This window comes from Notamacropus eugenii, chromosome 2, assembly GCF_028372415.1.
Source record: "Notamacropus eugenii isolate mMacEug1 chromosome 2, mMacEug1.pri_v2, whole genome shotgun sequence".
NCBI lineage: Eukaryota > Metazoa > Chordata > Mammalia > Diprotodontia > Macropodidae > Notamacropus > Notamacropus eugenii.
The window spans coordinates 371,762,540-371,783,054 of NC_092873.1; the positions used below are offsets into that span (position 1 = coordinate 371,762,540).

Sequence of the window (20,515 nt, forward strand, 5' to 3'; positions counted from 1 at the left end):
AAAGGACGTTCCAGAGTCGAACAAGGGTTGAGCTTTATTTCAGGGTCTAGGTTACAAGTGCAGGGGGGTCTTCCTTAGGAGGAAGAGGGGGAGATTTCCTAAGGAGGCTAAGATCTTAAGGGATTGGAAGAAGAAGTACAAGCGGGGAGAGAGGGGGAGGGGAGAGAGGAAAGAAGAAAGCAGAGCCTACTGTCCTCTTGGCTCCTCACGTGCTAAGAGAGCTTTCAGGCTTCCTCAATCCTACTTAACCTTCAGCCGCATAGTTTTGCATCTGAATACCGTGCTGTTAGGTAACTAGGTGTGCCCAGATCCGGGACAATCTCGAGGGCGGGGAGATCTCTCCCCCATCACGTTTCTCACGGGAAGAGGCGGAATTACTCAAGATAGCTCGGTTCACCTCGATCCCCTGCCGTTTCCTGGGAGGGTCTCGTGAGAGCTCTAAGATTTAGAAGCTCCCACCTTTACCCGCCCGAGACTGTCCACACGGAATTGAGCTTCCAATCCCAACAGAAACATGCTACCCACAGTTCCTAATGGACAGGTGAAGAACTTCAGAGGGCAGAATGAGATATATTTTTTTCAGACATAGCCAAGATAGAAATTTGTTTTGGTTGAGTACACATATTTAACAGGAAGTTTTGTTTTTCTTTCTTTCTCAAACAAGGAGAGTGGAGTGGTAGAAAAGAAAGAAGTTTAATTTTTGGTGACTGAAAAATATACACATATATATTTTTAATTAGTAACAGATTTCTTAATTATCTGAAGATATACTCTCTGTTAAGAAATAGATTAATACTGACTACACAAGAAATGCCAGTGCTATCATCACCTCCCAAATGAAAGGTGAAAAGACAATTGCCATAGCAGTGACATCTGAACAGAATCTAGGCTAGCATTCCCCTATTTGGGTACTAAACAACACAAATAAATGAAAAGCACCTGTTATGCTCTTACTAGGTGCCATCACTTCTGCAATCACAGTTAGTAAATCTTTTAAAAAGAGTGGAATCCAGCTGAAGATATCTAATTTGACCTGGCTAACTATCATATCATTGTAGGATAGCTTTAAAATATTGGTGAAATTCTTTAGGAAATCAAATTTGCTTATTTGAGTATCCAGCTCTGTTGATGTTCAGGTTATTTTGCTAACTAAATATACTGAAAACATTTCCTTCTTCATTATACTGAAAACAGCTTCTTCTTTAATAGCTCAGATTGAAATACATCCTTGGTGCACTACTTGAGCATTCTTGTACTACTAAAGTTTTGATGTTCATCATGGCTCTGAGAAATGCATCCTTAATGAACACAGTTTAGAGAAATCTTGATAATGTTCCCTGGATTATCTTCATGTCGAACCTGGAGGAAAAATGGTATCTGAAGCAATATGACTTCAATTACAGAAATGCCTAAATACAAATGTTATTCAGCAACCTACGTAAGAGAAGGCTAGCCAAGATGTTGCCAAAGATGCCACAATTGTGACATCTCATATTTTTTTTAATCTTTCATCTGAGAGACAGTGTTAATTGAGGTACTTTCTAGTCTTATGTTTCTCCAGTGGTTCACATGAGTTGTTCTGCTAAGAAAAAAACACAACAAACATTGTGACAAGGCAGATGAAGGGAGTCTGAGAAAGAATGATCAGATAATATTACTTCTTCTGAAGATAACAGTACCAGAGAAAGGGATGTCCCTTCAGTTAGGATCAACTTAACTCGCAGACTAAATCTTGATTAAACCTTCCAAGCTGTTTTTGGAAGGAAAACCTGAGCATCTATACCAAGAACATTATACTGGTCATGTCATAGTGAAATATTAAACAGGTTAGGACTGATAAAGAAAATTAATTTGGAACTTTTAAATTAAGAACTAACATTTTAAATAAAACTTATAAAGTCAAGGGGATTCAGAATCTATGCCATACCTTGTAAAATCTGGTGGTACTGGGGTTGTAACAAAGGATGCCATGGGTTTTCTATGAACCTGCTGAAACATCATGAGGATCTCTGAGCTTTTGGAGATTAATTCACTCTTGCTACACGAACGCAGCTGCAGAAAGGACAATTTTTTAAAAATCAGAGTAAACACAAAGAATTATTTAATTAACTTATAATTAAGTAATAAAACAAGAATGGTTCCTATTTTATAGTTAAGAAAACTAGAACAAAAGTTAAAGGCTTTAAAGTAAACTTAAGGCAGATCGAGGAATAGGATGAATCTAATTCTATGTTCAGGCTAGTAATATATAAAACACATCAAAATGTCACATAAACAAATTGCCTGGATAATTAGAATTCTTATAAACATTAGGATAAGGTAAATAGTTATTACCAGAGAACCAAGTTAAACCTTGCCAAGGTAGGCCAAGTTAAATGTATTTTCCACGTACACACTGAATTGATCAAGCATATTAACAAAGTCACGCATACTGACTTAAGACCTTTAAGTTAAAGCTTCATTCCACACTTTTTAAAAGATTCAATAACTGTAACTGCAAAAGTGATGACACCTAGTAAGAGCTTAACAGATGCTTTTCGTTTATTTGTGTTGTTCAGTACCCAAACAGTATAATCCTAGCCTGGATTCTATTCAGCTACCACAGCTATAACAATCAGTCTTTTTTTCACCTTTCATTTGGGAGATGATAACACTGACATTTCTTGTGTGGTTGACATTATTACTCTTTTTGTTAACAGAGAGCAGAGAAGCAATATAACTTCAAGTCTAGTCAGATTAGATAAATAATTGAAAGGAGCCTAATGAAGAATAAGAAATTCTAAAGTTCTAAACAACCTGAATTGTGCGTTTTAATTTACTGATGTTCAACACTGTACTTACAAAGGACCATTCAGAAAATAAAAACAAGACTTTGCCTACACAAATGACTGGACTAATGAATCAAAAAACAACAGACGACATCTCAGAAAGTTATTAGTCCAATTCAGTCATCTTCATGGACAAAATAAAGAGATGATATGGTTATTGATACAACTGGATTAATTATTCTATGACTAATTGTTCGCAACTAATAGCTGGGATGAGCCAGAAAAATCCAAGAGACTGTCATAAATCAATCTAATGACAAGTTCAAAAAATGCCTACACAGCAAAACATCATTCATCTTTACAACAATCAGAAAAAAATTATTATTTTATAGAACCAGAATATAGAAATTTTTATTAAGAGACCTATAGTTGATTTTAAGAGTAGAGAATGAAAAAACGGACTTCTCAAAAAATACCCAAACCATTTTAGTGCATTTTTGTCTACTATTAAAATATAAATTAATGAACAATTAAAACTGGCTTCCCCTCCTTTTGTAGCTAAGATAAAAGGAATTCAAGTGATCCTCTTTAATAGTTATCAAATCAAACTATCAGGAAATTATCAGTTCCAAGATGACGTTGATTCAGACAGTACTAATCAAAGAACTATTAATTCTGAAAATAAAATTATTCAAATAGATTTCTTTAAAAAAATTATTCAAACAGATCTTTAAAAAAATAAACAGAAGCTCATAATTGAGCAGTATTTTTAATGCGAGAAACTAGGTTCCTAGGAACTAGGTTGAATTCACTAAATAGAAATGGGAGGAAAAAGAAATGGTTTCTTTTATTTTTTAAGGCTACAAAAACACCACTAAAAAAGCACTCACCAAAGTAAATGTGCACATTACTTCACTAAAGAATAGGGAGTATTTTGGTTTTGCATTCAGTTCTCCAAATGCTTCTTTTACGCTTTACATGTAATTATTCAATGTGTCTTTTTGATAAGTGACTCACAAAGAATTTGATTAGATATAACAGATGTAAAATGCTTAAAATGAATACAGCTAATAGCAACAGGACACAACTATTAATTTGTCAAAGAAGTATTTTTTTAAAATTTGCTTTCAAAATATAAGTATATAGAAACAGGAATAAACCCAACAAACTACTGAAATCTCAAGGATATAAGAGAAGATTACAGAGGTTGAGATCTAGAGGTTTCAAATACTCCAATGTCATCTTTTTTCAATGTACTGATTTATTTTACTGAGCTGGTTTTCTTCTTTATTTTTTGTTGGAAAGAATGGTTTTCTGGGTGAGTTTAGGGTAAAGCCACAATGCATAATGCAATGCAAAAACAAAAGATGTCTATTAAATTTTTCCTTAAACTCCTAAGTGTGCCATTTTGGTTCTGTCTTTAATATTGACTTCCTCCCCCCATGATAATTTCAAGGTCCAATTGTACTGCTTCAAGAAACTCATTACTAGGTAGGCCACAAGATAATTAACTTTTAAGCCACAGCAATACTTCAAAACTATCTATTTATATCTCTCTATGCTTACTTCAAAAAATGAGAAAAAGCAGATCAACTAATTGGGCAACAAAAAAGACCAACAAATTATAAATATATTTAATGAAAATATAGTTTCTTTAACACACTCATTCTTTGGGATGAGATTTAGTTCATAATTAATTTTTAATTTTCCAAGGTCCTTTTATTGAATATAATTTTTACTGCATCATGGTCCCAAAAGAGTGTATTTAGTATTTCTACTTTTCTGCATTTGTTTGTGAGGTTTTTAATCCCATAATACATGGTTGGGTATTTTTTTTTTGAAGGTGCCATGTACAACTGAGAAAAGGCACATTTCTTTCTATTCCATTCAATTTTGTCCAGAAGTCTATTGTATCTAACTTTACTAAAATTCTATTTGTTGCCTTAACTTTCATCTTATTTAATTCATGGTTAGACTTATTTAGTTCTTAGAGGGAATGCTGAGGTCTTACACTAGTCTAGTATTACTACCTATTTTCCTCTTGTGACTCAATGACCTTTTCCTTAAGGATTTAGATGCTATACCATTTGGTACATACATTTGTAGTACTGATGTTGCTTCACTGTCTATTGTGGCTTTTAGCAAAATATAGTTTCCTTGCTTATCTCTTTTAATTAAGTCTACTTTTGCTTTTGTTTTGTTCAAATCATGATTGCTACCCCTGCTTTTTTTTAAACTTTTGAAACATAACAGATTCTGATCCTGCCCCCTTTTTTTTCACTATGCGTGTTTCTGTTTCAAGTGCACTTCTTGTAAACATCATATTGTTGGATCTGGTGTCTAGTTATTTCTGCCATCTGCTTCTATTCTATAGGTGAGTTTATCCCATTCACACTTAACAGTTATGATGACTAATTATATTTTCCTCCGTTCTATTTTCTTTTGTTATCCTTCTCTTTTTTACCTTGCTCCTCCTCAAAATTCTGTTTTGCTTCTGACCAATGCCTTTCAATCTACCATCCCTCTGGTCACCTTTCTCCCACCCCTCCTTTTCTTACCCCTTCCCTTCTTACTTCTGTGTCAGGCAAGATAGATGTCTATACTCAACTATGTGTCTACATGTATGTGTGATATACATACATAATACATATAAATACATGTGTGCATACAACATATATATACACACATACATATACATACTTTTTATTCCCTCTTTGAACCAGTTTAGATAAGAGTGAGGTTCAAGCATTGCCTACCCCCTCCACTATAAAAGCTCTTCTTAGCACACTTCTTTCATGTAATACAATTTTCTTCACTCTTCTCCCTTCCTACTTCTCCCAGTGCATCCTTCCTTCTCATTCCTCCAAAATACTTTCTATTTGACCTGGAAGTATTATAATTTCACTATAATATTCCTGGAAGTTTTCATCTTTCATTTTCAGATCTTTTCCATGAGGTGATCAATGGATTCCTTCAATTTTATTTTGCCCTGTTATTCTAAGATGCCATAACAATTTTCCTTTATGACTGCTGGACTTTTTTTTTAATCAGGGCTTTCAGTAGTCCAATAATTCTTAAATTATCTCACCTTGATGTATTTTACAGGTCAGTTATTTTTCCAATGACATATTTTACATTTTCTTCAATTTTTTAAAAATTTTTTAAAAAATTCTTTTAAATTTTATTGTTTCTTTTTTTTAAATTTAATTTAACTTTTAACATTCATTTTCACAAAATTTTGGGTTCCAAATTTTCTCCCCATTTGTCCCCTTCCCCCCCACCCCAAAACACCGAGCATTCTGATTGCCCCTATCATCAATCTGCCCTCCCTTGTCCCCATCTTCTCTTTTGTCCTGTAGAGCTAGATAACTTTCTATACCCCATTACCTGTATTTCTTATTTCCTAGTAGCAAGAACAGTACTCGACAGTTGTTCCTAAAACTTTGAGTTCCAACTTCTCTTCATCCCTCCCTCCCTACCCATTCCCTTTGGGAAGGCAAGCAATTCAATATAGGCCGTATCTGTGTAGTTTTGCAAATGACTTCCATAATAGTCATGTTGTGTAAGACTAACTATATTTCCCTCCATCCTATCCTGCCTGTCATTGCTTCTATTCTCTCTTTTGATCCTGTCCCTCCCCAAGAGTGTTGACTTCAAATTGCTCCCTCCTCCCATTGCCCTCCCTTTCATCATCCCCCCCCACCCCGCTTATCCCCTTCTCCCCCACTTTCCTGTATTGTAAGATAGGTTTTCATACCAAAATGAGTGTGCATTTTATTCCTTCCTTCAGTCAAATGTGATGAGAGTAAACTTCATGTTTTTTCTCTCACCTCCCCTCTTTTTCCCTCCACTAAAAAGTCTTTTTCTGTCTCTTTTATGAGAGATAATTTCCCCCATTCCATTTCTCCCTTTCTCCTCCCAATATATTTCTCTCTCACCACTTAATTTCATTTTTTTAAGACATGATCCCATCTTATTCCATTCACTCTGTGCTCTCTGTCTCTGTGTGTGTGTGCGTGTGTGTGTATGTGTAATCCCACCAACTACCCAGATACTGAAAAGTTTCAAGAGTTACAAATATTGTCTTTCCATGTAGGAATGTAAACAGTTCAACTTTAGTAAGTCCCTTATGACTTCTCTTTACTGTTTACCTTTTCATGCTTCTCTTCACTCTTCTGTTTGAAAGTCAAATTTTCTTTTCAGCTCTGGTCTTTTCATCAAGAATGCTTGAAAGTCCTCTATTTCATTGAAAGACCAATTTTTCCCCTGAAGTATTATACTCAGTTTTGCTGAGTAGGTGATTCTTGGTTTTAGTCCTAGTTCCTTTGACTTCTGCAATGTCATATTCCATGCCCTTCGATCCCTTAATGTAGAAGCTGCTAGATCTTGCGTTAATCCTGAATGTATTTCCACAATACTTGAATTGTTTCTTTCTAGCTGCTTGCAATATTTTCTCCTTGACCAGGGAACCCTGGAATTTGGCCACAATGTTCCTAGGAGTTTCTCTTTTTGGATCTCTTTCAGGTGGTGATCTGTGGGTTCCTTGAATACTTATTTTGCCCTTTGGTTCTAGAATATCAGGGCAGTTTTCCTTGATAATTTCATGAAAGATGATGTCTAGGCTCTTTTTTTGATCATGGCTTTCAGGTTGGCCCATAATTTTTTAATCGTCTCTCCTGGATCTATTTTCCAGGTCAGTTGTTTTTCCAATGAGATATTTCACATTATCTTCCATTTTTTCATTCTTTTGGTTTTGTTTTGTGATTTCTTGGTTTCTCATAAAGTCATTAGCCTCCATCTGTTCCATTCTAATTTTGAAAGAACTATTTTCTTCAGTGAGCTTTTGAACCTCCTTTTCCATGTGGCTAATTCTGCTTTTGAAAGCATTCTTCTCCTCATTGGCTTTTTGAACCTCTTTTGCAATTGAGTTAGCCTATTTTTCAGGGTGTTATTTTCTTCAGCATTTTTTTGGGTCTCCTTTAGCAAGCTGTTGACCTGCTTTTCATGCTTTACTTGCATCTCTCTCATTTCTCTTCCTAGTTTTTCCTCCACCTCTCTAACTTGATTTTCAAAATCCTTTTTGAGCTCTTCCATGGCCTGAGCCCATTGGGTGGGCTGGGATACAGAAGCCTTGATTTCTATGTCTTTCCCTGATGGTAAGCATTGTTCTTCCTCATCAGAAAGGAAGGGAGGAAATACCTGTTCACCAAGAAAGTAACCTTCTATAGTCTTATTTTTTTCCCCTTTTCTGGGTATTTTCCCAGCCAGTGACTTGATTTCTCAGTGCCCTCTCCACACCCACCTGGCCTCCAGATCCGCCCAGCCAGCACTTGGAGTCTGAGATTCAAATGCTGATTCCCAGCCTCAGGGCTTTTGGGCGGGGGCAGGGCTGCTATTCAATGTGAGATTAAGTTCAGGTGCTCAGGTTGGGGCAAGGCCACCACACGGGGTTCAGTCCCCTCAGGGGGTTTATGCAGAGACCTTGAACAATGGATCTGAGCTCCTACCTGCTTTGGGAGCCCCTGTCAACTGTTGCCTCGGCTGCTGTCTCCCCCAGGGGGCCTGAGTTATGGAGACACCCCGCTCCCCCCTGCGTGAGCCAAAGAGACTCTCTCACTGACCTTTAGCACCTGTGGGTGGAGGGACCTGCACGGCCGCTGGAGATTCTGTCCCTGGAGCCTGCTCAGATCTGCTCCTCTCGGTGCCACACGGCCAAGGCAGGGCTGGGCTCCACTCTGGTCCGGGTGCACGACGGACCTTTCGTGTCAATTTTTCAGGGCTCTCTGGAACAGAAATCTCCTCCACTCTGTTGTTCTGTGGCTTCTGCTGCTCCAGAACTTGTTGGGAGTTCTTCTTTACAGGTATTTTATGGGCTGTGGGTTTGGAGCTAGCATATGTGTATCTTTCTACTCCACCATCTTGGCTCCTCCAAATTTTATTGTTTCTTGATGCTCATGGAGTCATTAGCTTCCATTTGCCCAATTGTAATTTTTTTTTACTGACTTTTTTTAACCTCTTTTGCCATTTGACTAAGTCTGTTCTCAAGGTGTTATTTTCTTCAGTTAAATCTCTTCATAATTTTCTTGCATTGTTCTCATTTCTTTTCCCAATTTTTTGTCTACCATTCTTATCTGATTTTCAAATCTTTTTTTGGGGGGGTGGGGGTGGGAGGGTCCTTCTAAGAATTCTCCTTGGGTCCAATCTGCATTTTTATTTTTGGTTTTGTTTGTAGATGTTTTCACAGTTGTCTTCTTCAAAGTTTGTGTCTTGAACTTCCTTATCACCATAGTAGCTTTTCATGGACAGGTCCTTTTTGTTGTTTTTTGTTCATTTTTCCAGCCTATTTCTTACCTTTGAACTCTATGTTAAAGTTGAGCTATGCTGACTGTGAGGGAAAGAAAGTCACAGCTCCAAATTGTAGGTTTTATTTGCCTTTCTATTTTCATGGCTAGTTCTGAGGATTTTTAATTTTTCAGTGTTTCCAAGGTGGTATCACCTGGGGAGAGGTGTAATCACGGTTCTATTGGTCTGCACACTGATCCTTACCCAAGAAGTTCCTACTCCCTTGCATCCACAAATGCTAGAATTCCTCTTTGCCTTAGAACTCTGAATAGTGCCTTGGCTCCTTTGTGACTGAAAGCTCTCTTCTCCACCCTGGAACTGCAACCCAGAATTTTATATGGGCAATGGAGTTGCCAAACAATGCCTGGTCCTGTGCACAATACTAGCACAGAGGCATCTCCTATCTCTTTCTGACCAATTTTCCAATCCTCTTACCAGATATGGATGATGAGAGCTCCTGAAGCTGCTGCTGCTTTAAGTCCCACCACAGCCTATGACTGATATTGCTACCATGTGTACTCTGGACCAGTAACCACTCCATGATCACAGATCTCTTCTTCCTACCTCCTAAATGGTCTCAGGTTGGAAAAATGTCTCACTCAACCTTTTGCTGGCTATGCCAGCAAATTCCATGTGACATGTTATTTTAAAGTTGTTTAGAGAGAAATGCTAGAAAAAGTTAGCTATAATGTTCCTTCTACTCTACCATCTTGGCACTCATATTTTATGTTAATACTTCAACAGATCCATAACATCCATCAACATGGGTACTTCATCTAACCAAACACTATAATCCATCTAAGTCTTCTCATCCTATGTGATGCTTAACCATGTTCTCCCATAAATTCTCTATAAAAGATGTACCCAACATACCAGACACATCTCTCTAGGTTTTTTAACATTCCACAAATACTAGAGCAGTACTCAAGATTTCTATCCATATCATTATATTATTCCTTGACAAAGGTATCAGAAGGGACTACTAGGTTTTTGTAAACAAGGTTCTATAGCACCATATATTTACAGTTGTATGGTTAGTTACTAAAATGAACACAGAACTTCCTTTTGGGGGTTTTTATTAACTCTAAAAAATAAATTCAAGTTTTGAGAATAAAAATGCCACTATACTCTTTCAACCAAGTTCTCCAATATATTTACCAAAAATCATACTTCCTTTAAATATATAACAAGAGATCACTTTGTTCAATGATTATTAATATCAATAATATGTCCACTAAAGTGTTTGCAGCTGGCCTACAGGTTGACCAACAGAGTCTAAAAAGAGGGATTCCTTATTGATGAGGAAGTCATCATGCTCCTGTTTGGAGATGGTATTATTCCAAATATGTCAAGCACTGGAACACTGTTGACCTCCTAAATGAGATCTATAACCACTCGAGTATTTGCCCTAACTATCCACAATGGAACAAATGAATAAAAAACAGGTATTATCCAGACAATAATGTGCAACTAGATAAACAAACTTTAGGGATGGTCAGTCAGCCATAAATCTTGGACATGATCTAAGCCTAGAATTTAAAACGATAACAGGCTGCATTTTATACACTGCACAGTGCTTTTAATGACCCCTGAGCTTTCTGCAGCATTTTTTAAATATCCCCCAGGAAACCCCCAGGCTGCATCTTTTAAATATCAATATCCTTCCAATGATACTGTACTACTGTGAGTCACGAATTTTAGTCTTTGAAATCTAAAAGCATTCAACATAGTAGCAGTGAAAGCTAGATTCCCATAAAGAAAATCATTATAGATTGATGTATGATAAGAAAATGAGCCAGTCATATAACAAGAATAAGGAATAATGGATTATCCCCATGCTACACTGGCATCCAAATGTTGGCAAGAAATTTAGAGAAAGGTCCCCAGGATGCTGGAAGACTCCCTCCCCTAAATGGAGAACTTGCAAGAAAGCATGGGCAAGAGTTGCACAGTAGAGAAAGGCATGAATAATTGTTAGGCATACCTACACAAATGAGATCACAAATCTAGTAAAGTATATTATAAAATGCTACAGAAAAAAGTAGAGAGATAAAAAAAGTAAATGGTTAAAGTAGACTGAAGATTTATGAAATTTTTTAGAGTTGGAAAAATAACATAAATCCAAATCTTCTTATATTGCAAATGAAACAACTGGGATTACAGAGCTAGTCTGAAAGCCCAGATCAAAAACAAAGTCTCATCTCAGTCCAATGCTTTTTTTTTTTTTAACAATGCCATGATGTCTCAAGAGATTTGCAATGGATTAAGAGCATTAATGAGAGAAAGAAGAAACAGTAGAAGTTAGAAGGTTAAAGGACACTAAGGGCACCAAGAATACGATCAGAATTTATGTATATCTCATATTTCTTTCATAGGAATGGGCCACCAAAAGCTACAGTGATAGAATGCAATGATAAGCTGTTAAAAGGAACAGGAATGTTGTGAAAAGGCCAAATAAAATTTTAAAATTGTTTAAAAAATATTAATGTGTTCCTATGAAAAAGGTTAAGAAGAAGCATTAGCTCTAGTTCCATCTTGTAGCAATCTTCAGAATGGATAAGAATTTTAACTTAATTAAATATATATGTGTAGGTTTTGTGTGTGTGTGTGATAATTTAGGTGATGGTCTACTTTTGAAACTTAAGTATTTCCACAAAATATTTTGAAAAAATTCAGTTAACTATTTTGATAAAAAAAATTATGATAAAAGAAGAAAAATATTTCTCTGAACTAAAAACAAAATAAAACAAAACAAAATTTACTTTCCAACAAAAGCTGAAACCAAGATTCAGGACAAAGAAGTTTGAATGTTCAAGATAAGCAAACTTTTGACCTTCTACCCCTCCAAGAAAAAAAAATCCTAGAAAATATAAGCTATACCAGCAAAGTAGAGTTTCTGGTAGATACCACACCAAACTGGAAAGGTTCCACATATGGGCCCAATGACAGACTGTGTAAATGATATCCAAAGACCAGTATAACTAAATTCAGAGACGTTCATCATCAAAAAGTTGCTCCAGGAAAAAAGATTGTGAATGTTTTTTAACCAGTCAACTCAAAGATCTAAAGTGGTAATGCTCACATAAATGCAATCCCAGTTCCTTCAAGGGCACATACACAAAGTTGATAAGAAAAACTTTCTTAGCTTTCGTTCATACTACACATATATCAATATAGTTCAAAAGCAGCTAAGAGGAAAGACCTTGAGGAGAAAGCATCTTATATTTACACCACACTTACAATTTATATAGTACTTCGATGTTCGGTTTCTGATTCTGTAGGCAACACAGCTAATGAGGAAGAGCAAATCTTATTATCATCATCAGGGTTTTTAAAATAAGGAAAGGGAAGTTCAGTGCCTTATTGAAGACCACCTACCTACTGATGGAACTAGGACTTAAACACCCAGACTGGTGGTTGTTCAATCACTACCCAATGGTGCCTTTCAGAAATAAACGGATACTGACAAGAAAGGCAACATGTCCAGTAGATAAAGAGCAGGTCTCTTTCTACAGCATCATTTGGTATATGTTGTTCCTATGGAATTAATGCCTTAACTAATTTCACCAATCATCACGTGTTCATGGGCTCAATTTATACATGGTGTCTCAAAAGTCCCAGGTGCAGTTTTAAGCCCTCTAATTTAAACTAGTTTAAAACTGCAATGAGACTTCTGGGATACCCTGTATTTTGAGACAAGATATGTGCCTTCATTCAACAAATGAAGGACTAAAATGGATAAAGAATTCATCTAGTTTCTAATATTTAAGATATCATATATTAATTACCTGATGTTCTACCTCCTGGAGTAGAGATTCCAAAAGTTCTGTTTCTTGTGTCAGAGATGTCTTTTGACCTGTTTAAAAAATAAAAACAAAAAGGAACAATACTCATCCCCATTATCAGCTGAAAATGAAGCCATAATTTTCAATAAAAACTGCTTATTCTTCATTTTGCTTAAAAATTCTTGACATAAAAATTACTTCAAGGAAGCTCAAATTCTAAATTAAGCTATATCACACAATACCCTAACAACTTCAAGAGTTATCAACACAATTTCTAGGTTTAATGCAATTTAATTCTTGGAAATTTATTTCAAATCAATAAATATTTTGAGTACCTGTTATCATTAGCATTAAATATGGTCTTCTTAATATGGATGGTACCCCTAAAATGAAGTTATAGTAATAGCAGACATTAGCATAGCACTTTAAAGTTTACAAAGCACTTTACATTTATTTGATCCTCAAAACTCTGATAAAAATTATCAATATCCTCATTTTATAGAAGACAAAGCTGAGGCTCAAAGAGGATTAAGAGGTTTACCCTTGTCACACAATTAATAAGTCTCAGAAGTACCAATCTATTGGAAAGGAAATTTGTAAATATGCACTGAAAAAATCATACTGCTTATACCCTCTATTAAAGTCAGATTTGGAGAAAAGGTACAATCTATATTCAGACTAAGACACCACATACAATGAATTATGCTAGGCACTGAAAAAGACAGAAAAAATGAAGAGCTGAAAGAATACTGAAGAGCTAAGGCTCCTAAAGTTGCAAACCTAGCTGACTTAAAGAATGGTGGTACTCTGATAGAAATACTGAAAAGAGATGTATTTCTAAGTTTCAAGGTTGAGTTGTGATCCCCATGGATAATCCAGGTGGATATGCCAAACAGATGAATGATGATACAGGAGAGAGATGGGAGGTAAATTAGTAGATTTGAGGTTACCTGCATAGAGACAATAGTTCATCAGCCCAGGAAGGCTGATGAGATCTATCAGGAGATTACAGAAATGAGAAGATGACAAATCGTTCAGTAAATGTGGTTTTATCACAGACAAGAATACTAAAATAGACGCATTACTATCTGCTTTGACAATGTATTCTAAGGACCACTGGGCCTTTTCCATCTGTCCTATACCTAAAACCTCCTAAATGTACTGTCTCCACCACTTGAATGTGAGCTCTTTAAGAACAGAAAGGATGGAGCCAAGATGGTGGAGTAGAAGCAGGGACCTACCTGAGTTCTCCACCCAAATCCTTCAAAACACCTACAACAAATGACTGAACAAATTCTAGAGCAGCAGAAGCCACAAAATGACAGAGTGAAACATATTTTCAGCCCAAGACAATCTGGAAGGCCGACGGGAGGGATCTATCACACCAGGCTTGCAGAGCCTAGCAGATGGAACTGGAGCAGGCCTGAGGGTGATAAATCACTGCACTGCAGTTTCCAAACTTCTCAACACACAAACACCAAAGACAGCTTCAAAGGTCAGTGGGAAAGCTCTCTTACCTGAGAGAGGATGGTCTGGTCCTAGCCTCAACCTCAGGGCAGCAGCAATAGCCAGCTGCTTCTGGAGCTCTTGGCCTAGAGACAGTGGTGGAATCTAGCAGCTGATGTAGGTCAAAGTCCTGGGTAGTGGTCCTGGGGCAAGAACGAGCACTTCTTGTGCTGGTAGTGGTCATGGAGAGTGAATCTTACTTGCAGATCCATGGCAGAAAAGAGTGCTTGTGGTTGCTCACAGACCAGAGTAAACACCTCTCCTTTGATCATACCACTTTGGAGGAGCTAAGAATTTACAGGTCCCTAGAGATATCTCTGAAAGCAACTGCACAAAGCCCCTGAAACTTGGGGCAGTGCACTCTCCACTTAACAAAGAGTTCAGAGGTCAAGTAAATGGCTGGGAAAATGACCAAAAGGGGGGGAAATAAGACTACAGAAGGTTACTTTCTTGGTGAAAAGGTATTTTCTTTCTACAAGGAAGATCAAAGCATACAACCAGAGGAAGATGGCAAGGTCCGTTCTCCTACATTCAAAGCCTCCAAGAAAAATATGAAATGGTCTCAGGTCATGGAAGAGCTCAAAAAGGATTTTGAAAATCAAGTAAGAAAAGTAGAGGAAAAATTGGGAAGAGAAATGAGATGCAAGAAAATCATGAAAAGTGAGTCAACAGCTTGCTAAAGGAGACCTCCCAAAAAAATGCTGAAGAAAATAACACCTTTAAAAACAGACTAACCCAAATGGCAAAAGAGGTCCAAAAAGCCAATGAGGAGACAAATGCCTTAAAAAATCAAAATTGCCTAAATGGAAAAGGAGGTCCAAAAGTTCAATGAAGAAAATGATTCCTTCAAAATTATAATGGAGCAAAAGGAAGCCAATGACTTTAGGAGAAACCAAAAAATTATAAAATAAAACCAAGAGAATGAAAAAAATACAAGACAATGTGAAATATCTCATTGGAAAAACAAATGACCTAGAAAATAAATCCAGGAGAGATAATTTTTAAATTATTGGTCTACCTGAAAACCACATCCAAAAAAAGAGCCTAGACATCATCTTTAAAGAAATTATCAAGGAAAACCACTCTGACATTCTAGAACCAGAGGTAAAATAGAAACAGAAAGAATCCACCAATCACCTCCTGAAAGAGATTCCCAAAAGGAAAACTCCTAGGAATATTGTTGCCAAATTCCAGAAGTCCCAAGTCAAGGAGAAAATATTACAAGCAGCCAGAAAGAAACAATTCAAGTACTGTGGAAACATAATCAGGATAACACAGGATTTAGCAGCTTCTACACTAAGGGATCAAAGGGCTTGGAATATGATATTACAGAGGTCAAAGAAAATAGGATTAAATCACCTACCCAGCAAAAGTGAGTATAATACTTCAGGGGAAAAAATGGAATTTCAATGAAATAGAGGACTTCCAAGTATTCTTGTTGAAAAGACCAGAGCTGAATAAAAAATCTGACTTTCAAATACAAGGATCAAGAGAAACATGAAAAGGTAAACAGGAAAGAGAAGCAATAAGGGATTTACTAAAGTTGAAATGTTCACATTCCTACATGGAAAGATGATATCTGTAACTCATGAGACCTTCCTTGGTATTAGGGCAGTTAGAGGGTGTGTGTGTGTATATATATATCTCAATACATACATATATACAGATACATATGTCTAACCCTCATATAGATAGATAGATATAGATATAGATATATATGGGTGTGGGTATGTGTCAGAAAGTGTTCATTCTTTGTTTTCAAGGATCATGACATCAGAGAAATGATGGCATGACTTGCATTTGACTTTGTTTTGAGTGGAGGGCTGTGCAAGGCCACCAGTCTCACTTTCTCCTCCTGATCCATCTCAATCCAGTGACCAGATATTCATCAGGATGACTGGAGAAGACCCAGAATGCAATGGGAGACCTTGGCCTATTCAGATATGTGTATATGTGTGTAAGTATATGTACGTCTATGTATATATACATGTGTGTATGTATATATGTATATGAGGAGAGAGAGGGAGAGAGAGGGCACAAGGTGAGCTGAATATGAAGGGATTATACCTAAAAAATAAAATTAAGTGTTGAGAGGAATGTAATGGAAGAAAGAGAAAGAGAGAGGTAGAATGAAGTAAAGCATCTCACATAATAGAGTCAAGAAAGCTTTTACAATGGAGGGGAAGAGGGGGGAAGTGAGAGGGAATGAATGAGCCTTACTCTCATTGAATTTGGCCTAAGGAGAGAATAAAACACATTCAACTGGGTGAGGAAATCTATCTTACCCTACAGAAAGGCAGGGGGGAAGGGGACAGAAGAGGGAGGATAATACAAGGGACTACAGATTGGGGGAAGGGATAATCAGAAGCAAACACTATTGTGGGGGGATAGGTCAAGGGAGAGAATGGAATAAATGGAAGGTAGGACAAAATAGAGGGAAATGTGGTCTTTCACAACATGACTTTTATGGAAATGTTTTTTTGCATGGCTACACATGTGTGACCTATATCGAATTGCTTGCTTGCTCAATAAGGGTGGGTAAAGAGGGAGGAAGGGAGAGAATGTGGAACTCAAATCTTTAAAAACAAATGTTAAAAATTGTTTTTGCATGCAAGTTGTGTAGACAATGGGGCATAGAAATCTATCTTGCCCTACAGAAGAATAGAGGGGAGGGGAATGAGAGAAAGGGGGGATGACAGAAAAAAGGACAGATTGGTAAAACGGGTGGTTGGGGGGAGGGGAGAGATGGGGAGAAAATTCAGAATTCAAAATCTTGTAGAAGTGAATTCTGAAAACTGAAAATAAATAAATTATATTTTAAAAACAAGAACTTAGTTGGCTCAGACAACTAAAGTCTCAGGCTGCTGTCACTTTCTCATCTCCTAAGTACCATGGAGCCAAGAAGAATGGAAGGAGATGGGAGATTCTAGGCTACTGGATCAAGATGAAAGCTTTGCCCAAGAATTCAACTCAATGTCTATCCTCAATGTCTAGCCAGGCTTTTCCTGCTATGGTTAAATAAATTTTTTTTAATTAAAAAAAAAAAGAGCAAGGACTATCTTGTTTTTCAATTTGCAACTCCAGCACTTAGCACAGTGCTTTTGCACATCATAAAGACTTAGTAGCTAGGCAGCTAGGTGGCTCAGTGCATAGAGCACAGGGCCTGGAGAAAGGAAGATCTGAGTTCAAATCCAGCCTCTGACATTTATTAGCTGTATGTCACTTAACTCTATTTGCCTCAGTTTCCTCATCTGTAAAAAGAGGTGGAGAAGGAAATGACAAACCACTTCAATATCTTTGCCCAGAAAACTTCAAATGGAGTCACAAGTTGGATACAACTGAAACAACTGAACAATAATAACAAAGACTTGGTAATTTTTTTCTTCATTCAAAAGAGAATGGAACATGGGTGATAGATGGCTAACAAGAGACTAAGGAGGAATAGTCATTAAAACAGCATAACTAAGACAGGGAAATAGTCAAGGGAAAAAAGTAGTCAACAGTCTCAAAACACTGCCAGAAGATCAAGAAGGATAAGACTGAAAGAGGGCCAATGGATTTAGCAACTAAGAAGTTGTTGGCAATCTTAGGAGCATGCATTCGTAAACTTTTTGTGTGTGTTATAGATCCCTTTGGAAGTCTGGTAAAGCCTATGGATACCTCCTCAGAATTTTTTTTTACCTGTTATTTGTTAGCTTTATTCCATATTTATAACAATATAATAAACTGTCTGGTGGTACTGAAAATTTCTTCTACAATCACAAAATATACACTTAAAAGTTCCTATCCAGGAAAAATGCCCCTCTATCTCTACATCATCCTTCAGCTTTATCTTGACCTTAATTTTCTTTTTAAATACAGGAGCATTTAATAAATCAGTCATCTGGGTGTTCAATGTTTATCCCTCACCTCTTAATTTAAACACAGAATATGCTGTGATGAAAATGTTTGGTATTTTCCATTTCACCTATCAACTAATACAAAACTGATATTCTGCAAGCATTCATATAAGAGAAGAGGTAAACAACAAAATCCACAGTTTTTCTTTAAAAAATCCAAGCTTGTAATAAGGACATTTATCAGTCAGTAAGCAGCAAGTGAACAAGGATTCTCAATGGCCATTTGCTTTTTCTTCTAATTAACAAGTGCTTTTTAAAATCAGAAGCACAGGTAAATACGGAGTAAATGGGTTTTTAAATCTCCTCAGGTTCTTATAGTGAGCACTTCTGATGTTATAACTTATTACTAAAGTATTATGGCACACAAAATTCAAACCACTAAGTGTAAATCATCTTTATAGAAGGTTTTCTGTCCCTAGTATTTGTGAGGAATTGAGATAGTCACTATTCAAATCCTCTAGTGTATTAAAAAGTAGCAGTTGTTACTGTCCATCAATTTTAGCTCCTTTGTAGGGCTTTTTACAATAGATTCTTAGGTATAGTTTTCAATCACAGAAACATAGCAATGACAGACATCTAAATACAAAATGCTTGAATTTTTCTGTCTGCTTTAAAAATATGGTCAACATACCATTTATTTGTTACTTGTGCTGAGAATTACAAACCACAGACTCTACATGTTTTACTTCACAAAGAGAGAGTAATTAACAGTTGAAAAAATTAGTACATTTCTTAAAAAAAAACTCACAGAAATTTGTTATTAAACTGAAACTACTACAAAAGGAACACATGACTCGACAGCAAATGCACTAAAAAATGTTTACATTTGAGCCAAGAGTAGTCAGAATTTCAGTTTACTAACTAATGTTTACATATTTTATGTCATATATTATGAAACTATCATGTACAAGAAATCAAAAAATAAAGCACCTTGAAATCTAACTAAACTGCATATTCTAGGAATACAAGCTATAGAATAAAAAATGTTTGCACACAGTAGTTAGTTGAGAAAAGCTGTTCATTCACTTTTTGGCTTGTAAAAAAAAACATTTTCCAGAATTCACTCTAAATGATTAACAAAACCTTTAACTATTACGTGTAGCAGGTACTTTGTTTTCTCCTTCTATTTCTTCTACCCCTGCTTGGGTCATAAGGTCAGCAATGTTTTTCTCCAGATCATCAATGCGACTGCTCATATCATCAATTCGACCAATTATCTGGTCTGACATGGTCTGAAACTTGTCCTGCATCTGCTGGAGAAGCGTTTGAACCACAGCGGTCAGGTCCTGTACAGTTTTGGCGTCTGTCTCCACCATAGCGCCAGCTCCTGATTGCACTCCTCAGAATATTTTTAAATACATAAAGTACATAGGATTACAAAGGAAACCAATTACATTGAAATACAGTTAAAAAAATTTTTAAGTTTATGAAACCCAGGTTTAGAAACCCTACCCCTAGTTTCATTTGGATAATTAGATAAGAAGCCAGAATGGAAGGGGCAGAGAAGTGAAAATGGAAACAACACGAATAGACAGCTTTTTCCAGGAGTGTGGAAAGAGTACTGGGTAAAGAGAATATGTATAGGAGAATCGTTTAAGTAGATGGAAGGGTGAAGTGAAGGTTGTTTTATTTTAAAGAGTAGGGAATATCAGTTTGTTCATAAGCAGTAGGAAATGAGCCAGTGGATGAAGAGCAAAGGAAAATTATTAGAGAGGGAGATGTACAAAGGGGCAAGCTGCTGGAAGAGAAAGGATTTAGATCAAAAGAACAAGCAGAATTACTTCACCTTGGCAAGAACCAAACCACTACTTTCCTCATGCTCTTCTCTAAGGATAATGTTGAGGGGATGTGAATTTAGAAATGGGAAGAGGAGAGAGCTCACAAAGGATGGCCTCAATGTTCTTACTAAGGTTCTCAACTGAAGCAGAAGAGAAAAAGGATGATGTAGGGGACTTGAGGACAGGGGAAAAAAAGCTTACAACAGACATGTTGGAAGCATGAGAGAAACTACAACTAACACTTGAGAGAGCAGGGATGCTTCTAGGAGAGCAAGGTTTCTGTGATTGAAAAAAGACTGGAAGAAAAAGGAAGAAGGCTAATATAAATGACAGTTTATTAATAACAGGATTCCTGGAGTTATGAGGGAGGGATGGATAGAATAAGGGATAATGGAGAGATAAAGCTGAGACAATTGGAGATGAGAGCAGAGATTGGT

At 36.6% G+C, this 20,515-nt stretch overlaps 1 protein-coding gene and 1 pseudogene across 9 annotated transcripts in view; both read right to left on the reverse strand.

Moving 5' to 3' along the window:
* TRIM37 (tripartite motif containing 37) overlaps positions 1-20,515 on the reverse strand; it is a 187,149-nt gene that overhangs the window by 125,863 nt on the left and 40,771 nt on the right. For 7 of the 9 annotated variants that reach the window (XR_011975289.1, XM_072646851.1, XM_072646850.1 and 4 more), the window contains 3 exons: positions 13,231-13,278; positions 12,899-12,966; positions 1,928-2,052 (listed from right to left, as the gene is read on the reverse strand). Coding sequence is in view for 8 of the 9 variants with exons in the window: in XM_072646851.1 (XP_072502952.1) it covers positions 1,928-2,052; positions 12,899-12,966; positions 13,231-13,278 (241 nt within the window). In the remaining variant the exon portion in view is untranslated. The remainder of the gene's footprint in view (positions 1-1,927; positions 2,053-12,898; positions 12,967-13,230; positions 13,279-20,515) is intronic. The other 2 variants (XM_072646857.1, XM_072646852.1) reach the window with 1 other exon arrangement.
* Positions 19,310-19,648, reverse strand: LOC140528749 (heat shock factor-binding protein 1 pseudogene; annotated as a pseudogene).